The 22,944-nt window shown below is 41.2% G+C and overlaps 1 protein-coding gene across 1 annotated transcript in view; it reads right to left on the bottom strand.

Annotated features, from left to right (window-relative positions):
• Positions 1 to 22,944, bottom strand: part of LOC139666391 (cytosolic carboxypeptidase 4-like) — a gene marked incomplete at its 3' end in the record, with an annotated part of 92,800 nt that overhangs the window by 47,573 nt on the left and 22,283 nt on the right. Inside the window, exon 6 of the mRNA XM_071545593.1 lies at positions 11,736 to 11,773. Within this exon, the coding sequence (XP_071401694.1) occupies positions 11,736 to 11,773 (38 nt within the window). The remainder of the gene's footprint in view (positions 1 to 11,735; positions 11,774 to 22,944) is intronic.

The raw sequence follows: 22,944 nt of genomic DNA, 5'->3' as shown, positions 1-22,944 counted from the left end.
CAAATGCCAACTCTGCCGTTGCTCCATGTTGCATAGCAATGTGCACTAGTCCAGAACACAGGACCTTCTTCCTGTATTTACTTTCTTGCTCCCGCCCCCGACACATCTGACCAATAAGCAGAATGAACGTTCTCACGTGGTTTGTAGGGATGCATTTTGGTTCACTTGGATTTTTCTCTGTGTGAAAAGAAACCGAACCAAGGGGAAAACGCTCCAAGTTTACAAACTCATCAACTGATTCAGACCAGAGCAAATGAACTATAGGTGTGAAAACGCTCTTAGTTACCACAAGGTAACATTAAAGTCACCTACTGTTAATGTCTGTAGGGCAGCGGAGACGAGTTACTGTCTACAAATCCCCGTTTCTAACTGTGGAATGTTAAGTTTCACTTTTGTTTTCCCACCAGGAGACTCTGTGTCTCCCAGTGTGAAAACGCCCTCTAGAGGCAATTTGACAAAGCGCATCATCTCACTAAGCTTCACCTGACTGACTGACTGACTGACCTGAATTTGCCTTGTGATGCCCTCGGCTGCGTGGGAAAAAGTGGCAATGTGAAGCTTCACTATGAAATAAATGTACATTGTTTATTTTATTTGATAGAAAGTCATACAACAACTTCATATGGGCCTCCGAATCATAGCACAAGTTAGACATTATGATACTTTGGATCTTTGATGGGAAGAAATTTTAGTGACTGGACCTCCTTGAATTTTAGTTGAATATCCCTGCTCTATAGAGTACAACAGGTGGTGACATCACCTGGCACCAAAGACCAGCCAATAGCAGATGGCCAGTTCAGTACCTTACTTTTCACCATTAGGTGTCAGGCTTCACCAAAGATTTGGACTTGGGGTTTGGTTACCTTGTTAGTGTTCCTCATGTTAACCAAAGAGCATGGCATTCCAAGCTAATTAGGCAATAACGTGGTCCCAAATTATTCTGGAGTAACCGCTATCCAAAGCCAGTTTGTATGTTATTTTATGCTTTTCTTCCAAAGCCCTCCTGAAATGTTGACTGAGATACACTGCAGGCTAGAGGGTTAGTTGCTCAAAACAGTGTAAGTTGTGTTTGATTAGCCTACCCAATAGGCTTCAAAAACAGTTTGGGATCATGAGGAAAATTGCATTCAAAATATGGGTCCCCAGAAAAAGGATTTAAATGGCAGCTCGACTGATATAACTTGATATTAGTGTAATTGCTGCCTTTATGTTGGCTACAAACATTGCATTAACAGATCAAAGCGAAACACTGAAAGCACACTCATTTCGATGTTCTAGTTTATGAGTGAATGCAGTCCCCTTGATGTTCTGTGCAAATTGGCACTTTGACATGAAGCGGAGCACAATATTGCATAAATCATACAAAAAAGCTTAGAGCTCTCCAAATCTCTCACTGCCTCAAGAGTAGTGATTCTCAAAATTGGCACAGCATCCGGAATGTGTCCATGTGTTCTGACAGGAATATTAGAAAGAAAAATCAAGTACTAAGAAAAAAAAATAGAAAAACAAGAAGAAAGTAAGAGAGAAATATTTGTTTTTGGGTTTGTTTTTCATATCTGCAATCCCTTAGGGTTTCAAGAAGGGAGGATGGGTTCATTTTGTCTGTGGCAGCCTGGAAATCCACATTTTTGCATTCACTTGTATTAGCTTGTTAACCATGCGACTATTTGAATAGCAGTGGCATCTCTGGGATGGGGAGGTTTGAGTGTACAGGCATCGAGCGCTCTGATTGGACACATTTATGGGCTTGTTGCCATTGCGCTGCATTCATGTCACACGGGACAACTTGACATTTAAAAGCAGCTAGGAAGTGTTCACACATTCAAACTCCTTTGAAGCTGTCAAGACGCCATGATTGAAGTTTTTCTGTGGATTTTTGTTGCTCCTGATCAGCTTTTGTCACATTTAACCCACAGGCACTTAGTGATGATTCATCTGACTTCATGTTTTACAGCAAACCAAACACTGCGATGTCAACTGCAAAGCAAAAATCCTGCCAGTAGTTGTGTCCTGCCATGGCATTTTATTGTGATAACATCATTAATTTTATTCATTTTATATGAAATGAATATTTAATTCCCTACCCTTGACTACAGGCATTCCCTTGGTGACGTCAGAATTCAGTCAGAGAAATCAGGGTTCATCACCAAACCCAGAGTTCCCATGTAGTGTAAACCATCTGAATACTGAGGTGAACAGTATTTCTAGTATATTTACTATCTGAAAGCTGAGGTGAACATTATTTTCTATATTTACCATCTGAAAGCTGAGTGAACAGTATTTTCTAGTAGTATTTACCATCTGAAAGCTGAGGTGAACAGTATTTTCTGTAGTATTTACCATCTGAAAGCTGAGTGAACAGTATTTTCTGTAGTATTTACCATCTGAAAGCTGAGTGAACAGTATTTTCTAGTAGTATTTACCATCTGAATGCTAAGGTGAACAGTATTTTCTAGTATTATTTACCATCTGAAAGCTGAAGTGAATTGTATTTTCTAGTAGTATTTACCATCTGAATGCTAAGGTGAACAGTATTTTCTAGTAGTATTTACCATCTGAAAGCTGAGTGAACAGTATTTTCTATATTTACCATCTGAAAGCTGAGTGAACAGAATTTTCTATAGTATTTACCATCTGAAAGCTGAGTGAACAGTATTTTCTATATTTACCATCTGAAAGCTGAGGTGAATAGTATTTTCTAGTAGTATTTACCATCTGAAAGCTGAGTGAACAGTATTTTCTATATTTACCATCTGAAAGCTGAGTGAACAGTATTTTCTGTAGTATTTACCATCTGAAAGCTGAGTGAACAGTATTTTCTATATTTACCATCTGAAAGCTGAGGTGAATAGTATTTTCTAGTAGTATTTACCATCTGAAAGCTGAGTGAACAGTATTTTCTGTAGTATTTACCATCTGAAAGCTGAGTGAACATTATTTTCTATATTTACCATCTGAAAGCTGAGTGAACAGTATTTTCTGTAGTATTTACCATCTGAAAGCTGAGTGAACAGTATTTTCTAGTAGTATTTACCATCTGAATGCTAAGGTGAACAGTATTTTCTAGTATTATTTACCATCTGAAAGCTGAGTGAACAGTATTTTCTAGTAGTATTTACCATCTGAATGCTAAGGTGAACAGTATTTTCTAGTAGTATTTACCATCTGAATGCTAAGGTGAACAGTATTTTCTAGTAGTATTTACCATCTGAAAGCTGAGTGAACAGTATTTTCTATATTTACCATCTGAAAGCTGAGTGAACAGTATTTTCTGTAGTATTTACCATCTGAACGTTGAGGTGAACAGTATTTTCTAGTAGTATTGACCATCTGAATGCTAAGGTGAACAATATTTTCTATATTTACCATCTGAAAGCTGAGGTGAACAGTATTTTCTAGTAGTATTTACTTCTGAAAGCTGAGTGAACAGTATTTTCTGTAGTATTTACCATCTGAACGTTGAGGTGAACAGTATTTTCTAGTAGTATTTACCATCTGAAAGCTGAGGTGAACAGTATTTTCTAGCAGTATTTACCATCTGAAAGCTGAGTGAACAGTATTTTCTAGTAGTATTTACCATCTGAAAACTGAGTGAACAGTATTTTCTAGTAGTATTTACCATCTGAAAGCTGAGTGAACAGTATTTTCTAGTAGTATTTACCATCTGAAAGCTGAGTGAACAGTATTTTCTAGTAGTATTTACCATCTGAAAACTGAGTGAACAGTATTTTCTAGTAGTATTTACCATCTGAACGCTGTGGTATTTACCATCTGAAAGCATTCACTGCAGGTGTTAGACTGTTGAGTAAAATCCTCCCACACCACACTGTACCGTCCATATGATTACTCAACCAAACATTCGCAACACAGATACATCAGAATGCACAAATTCTACTACCTTTATATAAGGCACTTGTTACTCATTGTTGATTCCCAAGAGGGTTTTAAATGTTAAGAATGAACAAATGTGCTGAATTTGTCCATGTCCTAAGTCCTAATTTTCTCTTTAGTTCTAAGTTCCCAAGTAGCATTTACCACTTTAAAGTAGACGCAAATGCCATTTTCAAGTAGGAAGCACAAATTAAGGTAAATTACAGTAATCCTTAAGGCAGGGTGAGGCAGGTTTCACTGCAGGTTTCACAGACTGTTGAGAACAATCCTCCACACCACACTGGAATGATTTCTCTGGTCAGACAATAAAATAATAATAATAAAACATATTGACTAGCTGTGATCAGGGGGGAATCTCCATCATATCAGAGGTGGAGCACACTGACTGGATGAGATAAGACAAAAAAACACTTTTTTTGTTCCCTCTTTCCAATAAATGTTCCATAACACATATTTTGAGCCGGACACTTCAGCAGCCACTGTCACTTAGAAAGATAACAACCATAGCTAATAACCAAGACCTCTTCATGGCCGCCACAGGCTCAAAGACACATACTGCACTGTCTGTCTGCAGCCGTGCAGCTGAGAATCAAAGAGAATAAATTACCGCCTCGCCAGACTAGAGGAAAGAGCATGTTTAAAGATGCTAGAGAGAGGGAGGGGGGGGGGGGCAGGTATGGAAGGCCAAGGGAATGAGAGAGACTGGAGAGAGAGAGGAAGAGAAAAGGGAGGATGGTGGGAAGAGGAGACGAGCAGGAGGGAGGGAGGAGAGAAAGGAAAGGAACAAAAAAAGAGAGCGAGAGAGTGTGTGTGTGTGTATTTGTATGCAAGCATGGGGTTAGGGGTATATACTGTACATGAAACCAAGCGAATGAAAGAACGAGATAGATGTGTTGTGTATGTTTTTGTGTGTGTTTGTGTGTGTGTGTGTGTGTGTGTGTGTGTGTGCGTGTGTATGGGGGTGGGGGGGGGGATTGAATGCGTGTGTGTGTGTGTGTGTGTGTGTGTGTGCGCATCCGACACTATAAATCAGAGAGAAAGAGAAAATAGCACTATTTCTTTCAGAATGTCTCCGAGACTGAATGAGTGTGTGTGTGTGAGAGAGACAGATAGAGAGATACAAGCAGACATACACACACACACACACACACACACACACACTTGTACACATACACACCCACATTCATACACATCATGATCCAACAGGTGCTCAGCCTGTAAATGCCACATAAGGACAAGAAACAAAGTGCAACAGTGACCCCTGCAGGCCATACCACCACACTGCAATATATCAGCAGTTAAGCTTAGTGTCACGCAACCACACATTTTTACATTGTACATTATACATTTTAGGCCAGTGAGTGCAGCAGTAGAATAAGCTTCAATTCCTAGATCACCATTTTTTTTTGTCACGGGGTAGGATCTTGGTGCCCTTACAATATTGCTGTGACCATAGAATGATCAGGTAAGTACAAAACAAATTACCTGGTGCAGCTGGTAATTTGTTCTTATTAACAGCTGAACCGCTGCCGCCAGCAAGTCTGCCTAGAATATTGTGTACTCACAACTCTAGATTTAATTACCTTCGAAGAGAAGAGAAGAGAAGAGAAGAGAAGAGAAGAGAAGAGAAGAGAAGAGAAGAGAAGAGAAGAGAGAGAAGAGAAGAGAGATAAATTGCCATAAAATACATCACTACAGAGCATGACATGCAGCAGCCAGAAAACCCCAGCTAATACAGGTTCAAAATGATTTCAGCAAACATTCAGTGCCATATCCCCAACAGTACAAATAGCTCTTCCCAGGCCCCAAACATTGTTGGAAGCCATCACACCATTCCTAGGAGAATAGTAAACATATTCCACCCTAAGGCACACACAGACTATCCCCTTAAAATGATTACAGGGTCTGTGACTCCTGTACCTTACCTACCTTTTTTCTGCATGTTAACCATATGGCCAACATGGCCTGACTAAAGAGAAAGTTCAGTAAAATGCATACAGATCTCCTACGGTCAGTATACACAGGTCCCAAAATGAACATTTAACTAGAAATAACCGCCTCGCGGTTGTATGCCTCCGCCGATAAACTTTGTTTTATCATTGCAAGGACAGTCTTTATTTATTGAACATATATAAGTAATGTGATTATTAGGTCAACTTAAAGGATTTTGGTGTCTGCAAAAGTAAGTGACAGCACTTCCACCGTTTTTGTAGAATGACCCAAGATTTTCACTTTCTCAGCTACAGTGGTAAGCAAAACATTATGATGTCACAGTGAAGTTGACCTTTGAACTTTTGCATATAAAATGTCATCACTTCATAATTTTATCCTATTAGACATTTGTGTGAAATTTTGTCATAATTAGCGTATGAATTCTTGAGTTATGGCCAAAAATGTCTTTTGTGAGGTCACAGTGACCTTGACCTTTGACCACCAAATTCTAATCAGTTCATCCTTGAGTCCAAGTGGACGTTTGTGCCAAATTTGAAGAAATTCCCTCAAGGTGTTCCTGAGATATCACGTTCACAAGAATGGGACGGATGGACCGACATACGGATGGACGGACAACCCAAAAACATAATGCCTCCGGCCGCGGCTGTCGCCAGCGCGGAGGCATAAAAAGTAAAAACCTCCCACAACTTATCACAGAGTACAGTTAATAAGGACGGAACAGTTGAAACACATTGACATCGAGGAAACACGTGTGCAATCTCAATTTCATTACAGAAACAACTTTCATTGCCTGTCCCTGGTGCAACCCATGCTAGATACCTGTTAGTCGCCAAGGCCCCATGAGCTATCCTGCACTGCAAATCCTCTGACCCCTTTGGGAGGGGTAGCTTGTACAGCACCCTCTATCTGAACCCTGCAGTATACTGTTCTCCTAATAACCTTACCACTTGCCTGATATCAGACAGAATTGTCAACTCGTTACACTCCATTTCCATCTTCAGTCTGACATTGCCTCCACTCTAACCGATTTCCGTGGGGGAGGGGGATTCGATTTTCCCTAACCAATCACTAGAGACCAACGTATCCGCCTGAATCTAACGTCATTTTAAGTCGACACTGATGCGAAAAAACATCTCCCCTTTGAATAAATGCCTTCAAAGCAGAGTGCTGTTCGGATTTCAAAGTAATTTTTTTTTAATCGATTTAGAACAGCCTCAATAGCAGCGTCTATCTTGTCTATAGCGGTTGGCATTGTTGTTATTACTCCTTGGTTCCGGCGCACAGATTGACAACGCTTGACAACAGCTTGACAACTGCATTAGTCCCGCCCGTGGCACTGATTGGCTAATTGTTAGTAACCCCCCGGCGCTCATTGGACCGATCATTTTTCAACCGAGAAACCGCTGTTTCATGTCACAATGCCAGACCAAAATCAGTCAACTCGGTGGTATAGGCGGATTCAAAGGTCTGGACCCAGGCAACCTTACCACTGGTGTCCTGCAAGGCCCCCAGATTCCTCACCTTCACACAGGCTGCGTAAACAGATTTACTGCCTGCCTGCCCGACCTACCCCAGGCTCAGAATGGTAAAAGACAGCAGCGTCACAGTTTCTTGCAGACATCTCCAGTACAGTGAACTCAGGAACCTCTTCTCCTTGTGGAAACTCAAAGTCCACTGGGTCCAGCAAAGTCCACAGTGCTTCCCTGGAGAACTCCAACAGTCTCAGGGAGGTCAACCCAGTGTGCAAGCTCTTGGGAGGTTCTCCACTCCCCTCCCCTATGGACCGCAGATGGCCCAGTTGGGTGATGCCTCCCCTCTTGAGGCGTCGTCCTAATGTGGCAGTACATACAGACTCCAGTGGAAAGAGTGTGTTGTGGAAGATCGGCTCCTGCTACACCCTCGGCCCAGCACTACACCACCCCACTCGGGTAGGCCTCAGCAGGCGCCAGGCCCTCAGCTACCCTATGCCACATGGAGGAAGCTACCAGATTGTTGGCTACTAGCACCCTTCCCCTATATGGCATTTCAGACAGAAGCCACTTCCATGGGCCCTGGACCATTCTGTTGAACTAAGGAGATGGCCCTAAAGTCCAGGCTGCATTGTCCAGATAAGTCTAACATGTCCCTCATTAAAACGCAAATTGTCCAGCATTGAGCGCCCAGGCACACCATATGAATGGTCTTGGTGCATCAGACAGCCATTATACTTATTTAGTCTGTTGGCGAGGCACTTGGCAACTGCCTTATAGTCCAAATAAAGCAGAGCCACAGGCCTACAGTTCTTTACATTTATCATGTTTTGAACAGGAGGGCCAGAACTGTGTGATGGCAGCTCAGCAGTAGCTCCCCCATCTCAATCTCAGAACTCATCGTCTATCGGTCTGACGACGATTAGATTCTGGGGGTGACGGCCAATATTTTGGGTTTCCGGTGTAGCCAACTTGGGACGCGAGAATGGAGTTGGAGTTGAGAGACGACGTCTCATATGCAGATATCTGTTTACAGAGATTAGCCGAAATGTCGTCTGGACCTAAAAAACTTGTGAAACAATCCGGTCGTAGACGTCGTCTCTCAACTCCAACTCCATTCTTGCATCTCAAGTTGCTAATCGGACTGTAAACAATGACCGGCGCACGGAAGAGAAAGTCTTGGCCGCTGGCTACACCGGAAACCCCGAAATATTGGCCGTCGCCCCCAGAGTCTAATCGTCATCAGACCGATAGATGATGGGTTCTGAGATTGCCCCCGCCTCAATGTAGTTGGGTGCAATGCAAAAGTAGTCCTGACCAACAATGTCCCAAAAGGCCTTATAATTCACAGGGAAGCCATCAAGCCCCAGAGCATCACCAGAAGCCATTTGAGAGACTGCCCTAGACAGGTCTTCATAGGTTAGGGAGGAGTCCAGTTCAGTGAGTGTGAAACCCTGGGAACCCCCTCCAGCAACACATCAGTACAAAAAGGATCACAATATTCAGCACCATATTCAAGCAGCATATTCAATACAGAATAAAAATCACAGTCCATTTGCTTTTCCTCACACACCTTTTCAGAGATACAGAAATCGCTGTGGAACTCTGACAAATCCTCCCATAGTCCAAAACTGTCTCTGCCCACTAGCTCAACTTCCACCTCGCTTATGTTCTTTTCTAATCGAATGCAAGCACACGCCTTGACTGTGCAGATGAGAATTCAGTGTATTGTTGGCCGATGTTTTCCAGTAACCCACTACTGACTCACAGAATCAAACTCCCCCTTCCTCTGTCTCCATCGTTCCCAAAACTCTCCATAACTGGTGCAAAAGATGACATCCTGTGAGAGCTTTACATTGAATTTCCAGTATACAGACTGACGGGGCTCTGGTGAAATTGACATTTGAGCAGTAACCAAGTGATTGTCAGAAATGATCTCAGCCTTGACTAACCTGTTACTGTAATGGTTCAACCCAGGTAAAGTGGTTGTCGTTAGGGTGCTTAAGCCTCCACTTATCTACTAAATCAGTAGCTGGCGCTATATCTCTTGAAATGCTCACAGAACCAAAATGGGATTCAACCTGACTCCTGTCCTTGGTGGACTCAAGGGTGCAATTCCAGTCCCCTCCCAGCACTAGCTGCTCCCAGGTCAAGGCCTGCCAATTCTTATCGTAAAAGAGGAGCATAGCTTAAGAGAAGAGAAGAGAAGAGAAGAGAAGAGAAGAGAAGCTGTAGATGTTTATGAGAGCAATACTTCTTCAGAGTGCATGCCTCTGGTCGCCAAACGGCAGGGCAATTTGTTAACGCATGTGTATTATTGTAGTACTAAATGAAAATAACGGTTGAGCAGATTTGTAAATTTGTGCACTTCAGGGCATTATTATAATCATAAATAAGAATGTTCACAACAACAACATGGGAAATATGGTCAGTGTCCTGTCACCACACCACTGGTTTTGTTGGACTTATTGGATTGAGGATATTTATTTTTTAACTCTATCTTTGTAATGTGTGTGAACACTGGAGTAAAACTTTTTATTTTATTTTCTTAATCCATCATAACACCTCAAGTAAAAATACCCCAAATTTTGATTGACAGCATCATCATCATCATCTACTACTGTACAGTAGTAGACAACATTTCTGTTAGAGAATGCTGGTTAGCGTTGGGGATTTGCTGGTTCTTCAGAGGAAGAGGGTTTGCTAGTGTGAATCCATCTACACCCCTTTAATGAGACTCCATTAGCACTTTAATTAACATATCAGCCCTAAGAGGGACTAATTAGCATGGTTTGCCAGGAGAGGGCATCATACTACTACACACACATAGGGCTGGGGAGTAATGTTTATAGTAATCTGAAATGAAAACTAGTAAATGTAACCAACTATACAGAGAAATTCACTAATAAAACAGGTACAATTTTTTATGTTTTATGTTTCTAACAGAATCATTCTTTGATTTGGGCCAAGGAAATCAGAGGACCAAGGAAAGGAAAGTGAATTTGCATAGCTTGCACCTACCCTCAGGCAACAATAGGAAAGACAGTTACATGCACAGTAATAATTCGATCTTAACCTGATTAAGGCAATACTCTGACTATTGAATCTGTCATGTACACGCCTTTATCTGATTATCTTAATCAGGGTAAGGTCATAATCAGTAAGCAGAACCTGGTTAACACACCTAGATTTCTGCTTGATCTTTACATTTATTGGGTAAATGCCAGGTTTCGTTTGTCTTTTTCAAACTGCAGGTCAAAGGTCACCAGACACAGTAATCTGGATGTTGTATTTACAAAGCAAACAACATGGCACAGTGCAGTGGAGTGAAGAGCGGTAGACCGATTATTAAATGAGTCCATGCAAGCCGAGTTATTTGAGGAATCACTTTACTTTGTGAATATTTAAATATTGCCTTAAGCTGATTGGGTCCAGTAATCAGGGTATTGGTGTGCATGTAAAGGAGTCATTCCTATGTTCCCAGGGTCCTACGTTCCCCAGATTTATATGGCCCATAATGGGAACATGACAAAGGGTCCTATGTTCCCAGAGTCCTATGTTCCCCAGTTCTATGTGCTCTCCCAGGGTCCTATGTTCTCAAGGTCCTATGTTACCAGGGTCCTATATTCCCCAGCTCTATATAGCACATAATGGGAACCTGAAAAAGATGTTCCCCAGCTCTGTATTCGCCTAATATGGTTAGTTAGGGTTAGGGTTAAACATAGCACCAGAGCCTATTTAAGGCTTAGTTTGATGGCTTAGTTTGATGGTCAATAAACTGATTTGCGTAGTATCCACTGTATCTATAAAAACAACATGGCTTACTTTTACAGTATACAAGGCTAACCAGCATATTTTTTAGCATTTCGTTTAATCTGTTTTGAAAAAGCAGTTTAATTTTTAGGAAGGTTCCTAGTTAGGTATCAAATAACTAGGAAGCTACCTTCCGAATGAGGTAGAACCAACATGTCTTGTCTTGAGGCTGCATTGCATTCTGGTGTATTGATGCTACTGTGGGTGGAGAAAATGGTATCTGCTGCCTCTTCTATGATGGATTTCTCCCTGTATGATTTTTGAACATCGGCGCAAGATGGCGGCTCTAGAAAGAAGCCCTCGCCCTTTGATTCTGAGGGACTGACACTAAACTGACATTTACCACTGATGTTTTTAGCTGAAACATTTTCTGCTATCAAACTCCATTGTAGTTGCGCTGGAAATTTCTCAAAGTGACATGACGTCATCTGCAAGGTACATTGCCAATAGCTTTTTTAATGGTGTTAAAGTGTTTGAGGGTGACCTTTTCCCTTAACAGAAAACGTGTGTCCCTGGAGAAAGTGTTTGAGTGGTGTAGAGATGTATTCTATCTCCGGTATCATGGAAAACATCAGCTGGTGGATGAATGAAGGTCATGGAAAAACTTACTTGTGCACAGCAGAGCAGCTAAGGCATCAATCGCTGCCCTGGGAAAAAAAAAAAAGAGAGAGAGGGAGCAGTTAGTCTCTCTCTCACACACATACACACACAAACGCAAGTGTGAACACAGACACACGAACGCACACACAAAAGCCTTAACACAGGACAAGGACACCTCTACAAAATTAATGCTAGCTATGCACCGCACACACAGCGATACCCACACACACACACATACCCTAACCCTAACCACAGCAACCAAATTTCAAACAGAAATCAAGATTTCATCTCATTTATGAACACAGTCTCATAAAATGTTGTGAAATGAGCACAGACTGTGAAATGTCGGCTACGTGTTATGAATTATATGAAGATTACGTTCCACCACAAATGTAACAATAGCACAACATGCCATTTTTCAGCTGTTCGTCTGGTGGAAATGTTAGCTAGTTTAGCAAGTAAGCTAGTTAGCTAGTTAATTAAAGTAGGCCTATGTAATTTCTGCCGCTAGGGGTCTCTCAATCAAAACAATAACAAAAGACGTAGTTTGATGACGTCGTGAAGTAGCGTGGGATCATGGGAGTTTTTTTACGGTGACAGCTTCGGCGACAGAACGCGCAGCAAACGAGAATGAATAATCGTGATCCTTCACTAGTGAACAATAAAAACAACAGAGCGGCTAGCTAGTTGGCCGACTTCCTTCCTCACTCTCTGACGGATCATCTGGTGTTTCCCGTGTTTCCCCGGAAGTTAGGGGGTAAAGGGGATATGACGCCATTGACAGGCGACCCAATGAAAAATATATAACATAGGTCTAGTCGTTTTTAGATATTTTTATGCGGAAATGTTACATATTATACCTTTAAGTAAGCAATTAAACAACTCTGGTTAAGGTTAGGGTTAAGGTTTGGAATAGGTTTCTAAAACAAATTGGTTAAGGTTAGGGTAAGGTTTTGTTCATGGTTAAACAAAAGACAAACTTATGCTAAAAATTTAGACTTTCGGACTGTCGGAGTTGAACATAAATGTAACTCCACACAATTACTTTCCACTGTGCTATTTCAATGTTAAACTACCACCTGTTTCTTGACGTGTCTCTTTATTTCTCTCACTTTTCATGCAAAAAGTACGTTATTTGCATTTTAAGACATCATGCTCATTTCACAAACTTTCGTCAATCCAGGCTATAGGACGCTTTTTTCGCCTGCTCAAAGCTCAGCTGTGACCGTTGCACATAGCAGAGAGCTAGCTAGCTAACGTGAAGGAACAAACAGGATATTGTTGAAAATACAAATGACAAGAGAAAGTTAGCGATAGCTCTGCTTGCTCTTGAAGTAGAGGATGAGGAACCCAGTCTGAAACAGGGAGTGGGTGCATGACGTCCTTCAAGGGAGCACATAGTACTGACAATTTTATTGCCTTGTTCAACAGCTCTACAGGGTAAGAAATTGACTTTTTTTTTATTTCAAAGGACATTTTTTCCAACCTAATTAGATTTGTAGGGGCTTTTGGTCCTTTTCATGGGCAGTTTTACTGAACATTTGCATTGCAAATAGGCAAATAAACACTTTTGTACCACTATTTCCCACTGCTGGAAACTGCAGGCCTTCCAGAAGACTCCCTGTCCCCAACCAGTCCATCTTCTTGCCCCCATGGGCATTTTATGAACATTCAAGGGCATTTGTGCCCTGAGCCCCCATTAATTTCAGAGCTGCCACCTAGATAGTACAAAGTCCCGCATGAGTCACATGGTAGAAAAAAATAATTGATGTGGAAACCCGTGCTCAAGGTCTAAAAATCTGTACTCTAGATTTACTAATCCGTGCCCTCAAATTAATAATCAGTGTCCTGGATAGGTCAGTGGAGCTGAATGTGATATAGCCATGTGGCGAAGAGAAGGATAATGTCAAAGAGGGAACTGATTGATCACATGAAATTTATAATCCGATGTGCGTTATTCTTATTCCCACATTACTGTACAATTTGGTGACAATATGAAACCTATCTACTTGCTATAAATCTTGCTTGTAGAAAAAGCATGTTAATGCATAGACCTACATCTATAGATGTTATGATATGCAACTCTATTGAGACTTAATGGGCTACTGTGGTGTTCTGAAAAGAAAAGCTCCAAAGAAAATGTTGTCTTAATTACCCGCTTTGACGTTATCCTTCTCTTTGCCACATTTCTATATCACACTCAGTTCATCTGACTTATCCAGCACATTGATTATTAATTCGAGGGCACGGATTACTAATTTGAAGATACAGATTTATTCATTTGAGGGAATGGATTACTAATTTGAGAGTATGGATTACTAATTCAAGAGTATGGATTACTAAATCAAGAGTACGGATTGTTAAACCGTGCACACGGGTTTCCACATCAAATATGTTTTTCTACGATATGTACCTGGTTCAAGGGCTATTTTGCTTTGACGTAATGTGCAGCATGGCTAAGGCTTAGACATTTTCCGAAAATAACAATAACAAAATCCAGTGCATTCCAGAAAGTGTCCTGTCCATGGCCTAAAACAGATGAAGCTGCTCAGGTTCTTGAAGAGAAATTGTCTTAGTAAAGTGTAGTGGCTTTCACTCAAGCTATCCAGCAAGCATTTCACAGATGGCAACAGATGGCAGAAGGTGGCCAAGGTCAACATCCAGCCAGACAAGCACAAAACATTCCCAATATAATATTAAACCTCAGTAAATATTCACATTAAAAGAGCTTTGGAAGCTGAAATCAGAAAGATATTTATGTCCCAATTTCACAAAAGGATGCAGGTAGCAGCTATCTGTTCAACATCTAGATGTTTGCTGGGAATTTTTGTCCCCATTTTATTTAAACTTACTTGGGGGGTACATAAAGAGTAACTAAACCCCTAACCCAAATCTGTATAAAGCCTGACATCTAATGGTGAAAGACATGCTACTGAAATTTCTGTGATGTCACCTTGTACAAAAGGTGGTGACCAGGTGATCACCTGGCACCAAAGATTTCAGTAGCATGCTTTTGACCATCAGATGTCAGGCTTTACACAGGTTTGGGTTTGGGGTTTAGTTACTCTTTAATGACATCAATTGCACAACAATTGAAGAACAGAAGAACAATTGCATGTTCTTCATTGTCCTGCTTTGGGAAACTGGAGATGTGGTATTGATCAGGAGCCTACAGTATAGGTGTACTATCAACTAGCCAGTGGATCAATTCATTACCAGTCGGCTCCCTGACAATCCACAGCAAAGTGATTCTTAATTAGCGAACACTCACCAGGGCCCTCATTTATCAAGAGTGCGTAAGTACAAATATGTGTGTAAACCATGCGTACGACCATTTCTTCGGAGTCGGATTTATCAATTTGTTATTACAATTACTTATGCTTGAGACCGTGCGTAAATTTAAGCACAGCTCTGACCATGCTTACGCACAGCACCAAGCGGTTGAAAATGAAAGACCACCAAGAACGACAGGAACAGACAATCAAATGAATAGGCATTTTCATAATTATTAATATAAAATTCCTTAGGCTTCAGTAGTCGAGACTAAAAGTGCATGTTATACCATTCATATACAATTTCGACAGTGCATATTGTTCAACTATATTATCTAGTCCATTTAAGCATACTGAATTCAATCGATTAATCATCATTTTAATTATTAGTATGGGTGATGAAATTCAGGGTATAGGCAATCATAAAAGGCAACAATAAGACATTGATAGTTGTGTGCGTAAAATGGCTCATCTTGCTTTGATGGATGATTTGGAGCATTATGCGCATGGAGCGTTCTCAGAGAGCGCACCAACTTTTTAACTGAAAGCGATGAGGGGCGACTCAGTAGATTTAGTTTTATTGGACCTCTGCCCCACCTTCTCCTTCAGGGAGGACCTGCAGGCTTAGAGAAATATATTCAAATGAAAATTATCCATCACAATCCGGTGTCCGGAGTGTCCGGTCCACATCGGACAGGCTGGTCTCAGTCTGTCCTCCGCCTGTTGCAGCAATGTCCCTGTTGTTGACTATAATTATTTTGGATTCAGGTCAAAACTTTTTTTTTTTTTTCTGCCACTGCTGATAAAACTGTTTAATGCCGCCGCTCTCACCTGCTGACAGGCTGGATGTTTTCGCTTGTTTATCAATCTACCATCGAGTGTTCCAGAAAGTACTTTGTGGTGCCACAACCTCAGTTACCAATTATTTATAATTTTAATAATTCAATGTCTGCATCTGTAAATTCTTCCTCCTGCGTTCTTTGTCTGAGCCGTGTTCAGCACAGAAGAGATATCAATGACACTTCCTGCTGCATTTAAAGGGAAGGTTGTCACCATATATGGTCAATTGGTTATGTTAACGAGTGGCTGTGCACGAGCATGATGGTGGTTTAGAACGTGTGGTATTTATCAAGGCAGGTTACTTACAAATGTGCGTACGCACGTTTGATAAATACCGATTTTTTTGTACTTATGCACATTCTAAATTTTATTCGTAAGAGAGAATTTAGAACCTTTTCTACACAATGTTGATAAATGAGGGCCCAGGTTTCCACAGTGGAGGACCTGTGTGTGTGTGTGGTGTATCCTGAGGTCAAGAATGCCACATTGTCCAGGGTAGTGTTACAAGCAGCAAGTAAACCAGGGTGTCACTAACGGGGGCTATGAGGGGTGACAAGAGGTCATGACCTCCGGGGCCGTTGGGGGTAACCAGGGGTCATGCTGTGTTTACTAAGGGTGGGACATACTACGCTCTTAAAAAGGATGTGTCATTTCTAGCACATCTTCTGTTATCTTCTCAGGGACAACACACATTTGTGTTACTTACAGTACATTGTGACACACTATATTATGAACATATCTTTGCGTTAAAAAGTAGCACAAAACCTGTGTTGTCCCAAAGAAGACACGCAGATATGTGATATATATACATGTATTAGTGATGAAAAAGATATATCGGTTGAATATCGGAAAAGGACGATTTTTGCATTGTTGACTACAATCGGCTCATCGGCCGATAAGATTAAATCCACCGATGGCAGTGGCCGGTACTCATTAACATATATTGCGTCACTAATCCTTCAAGTTTGAATGGAAGGACAGCCTATCAGCGTGAGGTAACAAAAATGTTATTTGTTTATTTTCATTTTCATTTTTGGTTATGTGAAAGTTGTTACAATAAAAGCTGATCCTTAAATCTATATTCATTGCAAAGTATAATGACGGACAGAATATAGATTATTTTGGCAGGGCACAAATGGGTCAATACGAAACAAAATATCGGCAGGCTATCGGAATCGACCGATTGTGATGTTTGAAAAATCGGCTATCAGTATCAGCCCAAAATTTCCATATCAGTGCATCCCTAGTATGTATGTATGTATATATATATTGTATAATATACTGTATATCTATAGCTTTCCTGTCACTTCCCACCTCGTGCTATGTAATAAAGCAGAAATGTTTTAAGGGTTTTCATTGCTGCTTAAAAACACATTTCCCTTCAGCAACTCCTGTATTATTTCTAACACCATTATAACAATTACCCACTCTCATTAACAAGGGCGCAGAAGCAGTGAATTGGCCTTGACAGCAATGCGGCCTAGAAAGTGGCTGTAGAAATGGAGTGATTTTATATTTTTAACCTCATTTAACAGCATATCAAACGACCTGACTTCCTTCAATAAAGGTGCAGGAACAAATTGATTTTGCTGCAATGGATTGGGAATTATTTTTGATGTGTTTGACTTACTTTAACAGCAGAAATAACAGCAATCTACCTGACTCGCCTCAGTAAAAGCATAGCACTCCACATTAAATGTACATAACTCGTGATGAACTAAAAAGGATATATGTGGTGCTTTCTGTAATGGCTTCAAGTAATCAAGTCATTTTTAACATCACTTACAACCCCCTTCTCACACACACACACACACACAGCTCCCTTTTGGAAGGCCCTACTCTGCAGAGAAGAGCTGAGTAGAGTTCTAACAGCATTAAACATGAATGTATTCCCTAGACAAGGAACAAGCACACACACACACACACACACACACTCATACATGTTTTAAGATCCAAGTGCACTAGTGTTTTAAATCAGCATATTTTACTGATCAAAGCCAATCAAGTTCCACCTTGGAAGAAAGTTTGAAGCATATTGTTCTTGGATTGCATCGTCCTCAATGGGGCTCAGCGAGTTATGTATTCCGACCAATAGGAGTTTTTGAAGGTACCGATACAGATGTTTTTGTATTGAAGCTGACAATAAGCCGATCTTTAAATGTTTTCAAGTGCTCAGTGTTTCCCACCAGAATTTTATTCATGTCAGGGTGGAAAAGCCTCTGAAACAGTGTTTAGACCATCATGGGGCACTAAAACTCAAAGCTACACTAATGTTTAAGTTATTTTCGGATTAGCAGCTCTGTATGGAAGCCCATTTCCGCAAGTGTGATGAAAAAAAAAAAAAGATCATTATTTTGAGAAAGTTTCTCATTATTTTGAGATACTAAGGCATTATTTTGAGATACTAAGGCATTATTTTGAGATACCAAGTCATTATTTTGAGATACTAAGTCATTATTTTGAGAAAGTTTCTCATTATAATGACTTACAGGACCATTTTTTTCATCACACTGGCGGAAATGGGCTTCCATAGTTCTGGGACACATTATTGCCTTTAAATGAAGAACAACAGAACCATGAAATGAACAATAATAGAGGTGGACGACACTGACTAGCTTAAGGCCATTATACAGTCTTTTTCTAATGAAACAGGAATGCTTTAAAAATATTCTTTTACAAAATTATTCTTAAAAACTCTGGCGTCTTGCCTCCTTTTCGGGGGCAATTGTTAATATAAGCTCTGGGCTCAGTAATGGTTTGTAACTAAGAAGGATATTTGTTCCTTTCCAAAGGTTATTTCAGATCATCTCAGTTCAGTTTGGTTCATCAGAACGGAAAAAGCCAGCGAGCTACCAGGAGCCCTACAGCAGAGGTGCTGCTATTTCTGGCTGTAGATGTGATATTCTGCCCTTTAGCTGGGACAAAAACAAATCTGTGAGATATACAGGATACGCCAGTCACCTCATCATGTACATCACCTTGCTTCATTCTTGAACCCAGGTTCGTGAAGGGCACATTCGCGTTACGCGTTACGTTCTGAGTTATTTGAACTCTGGAGCGTTTCCTGATGCTCATATGACCAGTCAGGCGGATGCTCACACTGATGCTCATATTCATGTGTTCTTAACTGATATACACACCAGAGGGCTAAGGGAAATTACCGAAACGAAGCGCAGTCAAGTCCATCATGATTAGCTAAAGTTGCAGGGACTGGAATCAGATTTGTTTGACTCTGCCAAAATCTCCAACTTGGCAGGACGATAGGTTACAAATAACCTAAAAGTATCAAATGGACTGTTATAACCGAAAAATTGTGATAGTTGTTCAATTGCAGCTATTTAAAGATATGCACTGCAGTGTGAGTGTTACTGTGTTGAAAGGATGTGTTTTAATCGCTTTTTGGATTCAACTGTTAGGGTTTACCCCCTTGGCCCTGTGTTTGTGTGTTGGGACAGCAGTGCTCCCGGCAACCTGGAGGTATGAACGCTCTACAGTGAAGTGAAGTGATGAAATTTTCAGCACAATCAATCATCATGATGGCATAAATAATGGCAAGTAAGGCCCAGGTTATATAGGGAACATGCTTGATAATGGCTCTAATTTCAAAGGGAAACAGCGGAGTGCAGAAGAGAGTTTGTGACATAAATCTGAGGGCATTCTTTGTTCCATGCAGCACACACTCCCTTAATTTTGGTTGTCAATGATGTTGCATCATGTTGTCTCCAGGCGGTTGAGTTTTTTGGAACTCTAAAAGAGGTTTCCAACTTTTTTATCTGCCCTTGCCTCTTGCTAGGAAGTGCTTAAAGACGGGAGTGTATGTTCCCGGGGTCCTATGTTCCCAGGGTCCTATGTTCCCTAGATTTATAAGGCACATAATGGGAACGTGACAAAGGGTCCTATGTTCCCAGGGTCCTATGTTCCCCAGTTCTACATATGTGCTCTCCCAGGGTCCTATGTTGAAGTGAATATAGAGCTGGGGAACATCTTTTTCAGGTTCCCATTATGTGCTATATAGAGCTGGGGAACATAGGACCCTGGGAACATAGGACCCTGGTAACATAGGCCCTTGGGAACATAGGACCTTGGGAACATAAGACCCTGGGAGAGCACATATGTAGAACTGGGGAACATAGGACCCTGGGAACATAGGAATGACTCCCTTAAGGACCACATACAACAAGGGGGGCATGGACTTACAGTGAACCCTCTGAGTGAGACACAACTGGAAAGTAGGGTTGGGGCTGTCAAACCTGTTCGTTATCAACTAGGAGAAATGTATGATGCCCTCCTGTCAAATACTAATGACACTAGTCTAACTGGGATTAACTGGGACTTGTGGTGTCAAAACCAGGTCAGACGCAAGTGGCATTGCCGCCAAAATTAGGATATATGCATTTATGTGCTCCCAAAAGAGATATAGATGGGCATGAACTGTTTCAAGAACTGACTGCTTGGAGCAGACGCTGAAGCTAAACCAGTTGATGCACTCATGTACATTTGCGAAAATGTACCCTAACCCTGGAGTCATTCCTATGTTCCCAGGGTCCTATGTTCCCCATATTTATATAGCATGTAATGGGAACATGACAAAGGGTCCTATGTTCCCAGGGTCCTATGTTCCCCAGTTCTACATATGTGCTCTCCCAGGGTCCTATTCTCCCAGGGTCCTATGTTCCCAAGGTCCTATATTACCAGGGTCCTATGTTCCCAGGGTCCTATGTTCCCAAGGTCCTATGTTACCAGGGTCCTATGTTCCCCAGCTCTATATAGCACATAATGGGAACCTTAAAAAGATGTTCCCCAGCTCTGTATTCGTTTAATATGGTTAGTTAGGGTTAAGGTTAGGGTTAGGGTTAAACCTAGGACCCTGGGAACATAGGACCCTGGGAACATAGATGCACTCCCCTAACCCTTACCCTAACCCATTCTTAAAAAGAGAAAAAGAAAAAAGAAAGAAAATATCAAGGTTACAACGAGTCATTTCCTAAATAATCATATAATCAATAAATGTCATTTTTTTACGCAGTCTACCCGCCCATGATGCATTTTACCCTTGGTCCTGGCTATTATAGAGCTTGGGCACCTCACATTAAAGCTGCATACATTGAAACCTCTCAGGAATGGAGTGCTGTTCAGAGAGTAAAATGTCTCCATCACATCGGGCTAGTGAAGCCTAAAAGAGGATAGTAAAAAGTGCTGCAGTGCCTAGCAGTCTAAAAGGCTGTAGTGAGGGATTAACTGCTGCTGACAGTTGAAAATAGATTGCATAACCAATAGCCACCATATTAAAGCTATAATTGGACACATCAGTGTGAGTGACATGTCTAACTGCCTCTCACACTTAAGGGAAATCACATATCTCCTGCCTTTTCGCTCCTCTTCACATCACAGGAATTTACAGCTGCCAATTCCCACAAATTATCCAAACTGGCAGCTGGGCTTTGAAATCTGGAATCCTAGAATCTTCTAATTGCATTAGAACAATTAACAGTTGGCCTCTGTAGGCAAATTACATAGAAAACTCACCCCGAGGGCTATAAATTTGTGATGTCTCAGGGGTAGGTATCCGATTCCCTTGCCGCAACGGGGAGTTTCATGTTCACTAACAGCCGAGCAGGGGGTTGGTATGCCTGGCATCGAGCCTAGCGGAGGGGGCCGGTACGCTCGGTGCTCCCGGCATGCCCCGGTGGGTATACTGGAGGACACCGGCCTGGCCATGCGAGCCAAATGCCATCGCTTCTGACAGAGACAGATGGGAAGATGATATACGATCCAAGAGGAGAGGGGATGCAGCCTATGCCAGAGGCAGAGATTATGCATGAGTTCAGTGGCAAAATGATGACGTGCTGAGACCAAGAATATGTTGGTATGATGGTGATCTTTCTTAATGTAACATATGTCATTTATGTTCTTATTTATATCCTATTTTTATTATTTACTCTATCCTATTATTTGTTGCTGCAAAAACTCAATTCCACACAGAGATCATTAAAAAGTAAGACTCTTCCACCAGATTGCTCTAGGGCAGTGGTTCTCAACGTGGGGTCCGGGGACCACCAGGGGTCCTTGAGGGGGTTCTAGGGGGTCCACAGCAAACTGATCAGTTGTTAAACTTCAGCATTATTTCATTTACAAGAAGGTAACACAATCAGAGAATGTAGAAGAATGACTGTTTTGATCATAGTTTCTCTGTTATCTCTCTACCTACAATACAGATAGACATGGAATTCTGGACAAAATCAAATCTGACAATAAAAATATTCTCAGATTTGGGTCTGAGAGACAAAATCTCATCAAATGGGGGTCTGTGGCTCTAATGTGGACTAAATGAGGGTCCTTGATATGAAAAAGGTTGAGAATCACTGCTCTAGGGTGACCAGACCTCTGTGAGATAATGAGGTAAATATTGGACTTTTGTACCCACAGTGCAGTTGTTTTGCTACAAATTGTTTTGCCCCCCAGGGTATAGTCCTAGCCCCCTTTTTATTCACCATCTACACCTCAGACTTTAGATACAACTCTGACACACTCTGCAATAGTGGGGTGTATTAAGGGAGGGTAGGGTGAGGAATATAGAAGTGTGATAGGGGACTTTCTTGAGTGGTGCAAACTAGGGATGCAAATTTTCACAAATTTCCTTAATCGATCGTCGGTCATGTTAATGACCAATTAATCAATTAATCATTATGTAAAAAACAGCTTTTGACATAGAAAATAGGCCTACTCATCAAGTTACTCAACCAAGCATAATTCAAAAGAGTCAGGACCCCCAACAACAGACGTCAGTGTTTCCCACAGGCTGAACATGTTCTTTCTTTAGGGTTCATTACTTTAAATTGTCTTTACATTGTGTCCAACGGAACCCAACTGGCGGAATATGCAGTGAACTCTCTGCACTGCACTCATGTTAACTTTCTGAGTGTTGAGCAGCGTTAGAATTGTCCGATTGAAAAGTATCAAATTAGTCTTTTTTTACGAACGTTTTCAGAACAGGAGACTGACTGTCAGGTTGAGTACAGAGCTACTGCATCGCCAAATGACAGACATGACGTGATGCGCACATTTGACGCATCACAGAGCGATTTAGATCAATTTCTATACATTGA

The sequence above is a fragment of the Centroberyx affinis genome, unplaced genomic scaffold (genome assembly GCF_046629955.1).
Source record: "Centroberyx affinis isolate AG114_WGS23_722 - 3 ecotype Tasmania unplaced genomic scaffold, CSIRO-AGI_Caff_v1 ptg004976l_1, whole genome shotgun sequence".
In the NCBI taxonomy this organism is placed as follows: Eukaryota; Metazoa; Chordata; class Actinopteri; order Beryciformes; family Berycidae; genus Centroberyx; species Centroberyx affinis.
Note: the sequence above shows the minus strand (reverse complement) of the source record. Positions and strands in the feature narration are given on the sequence as shown.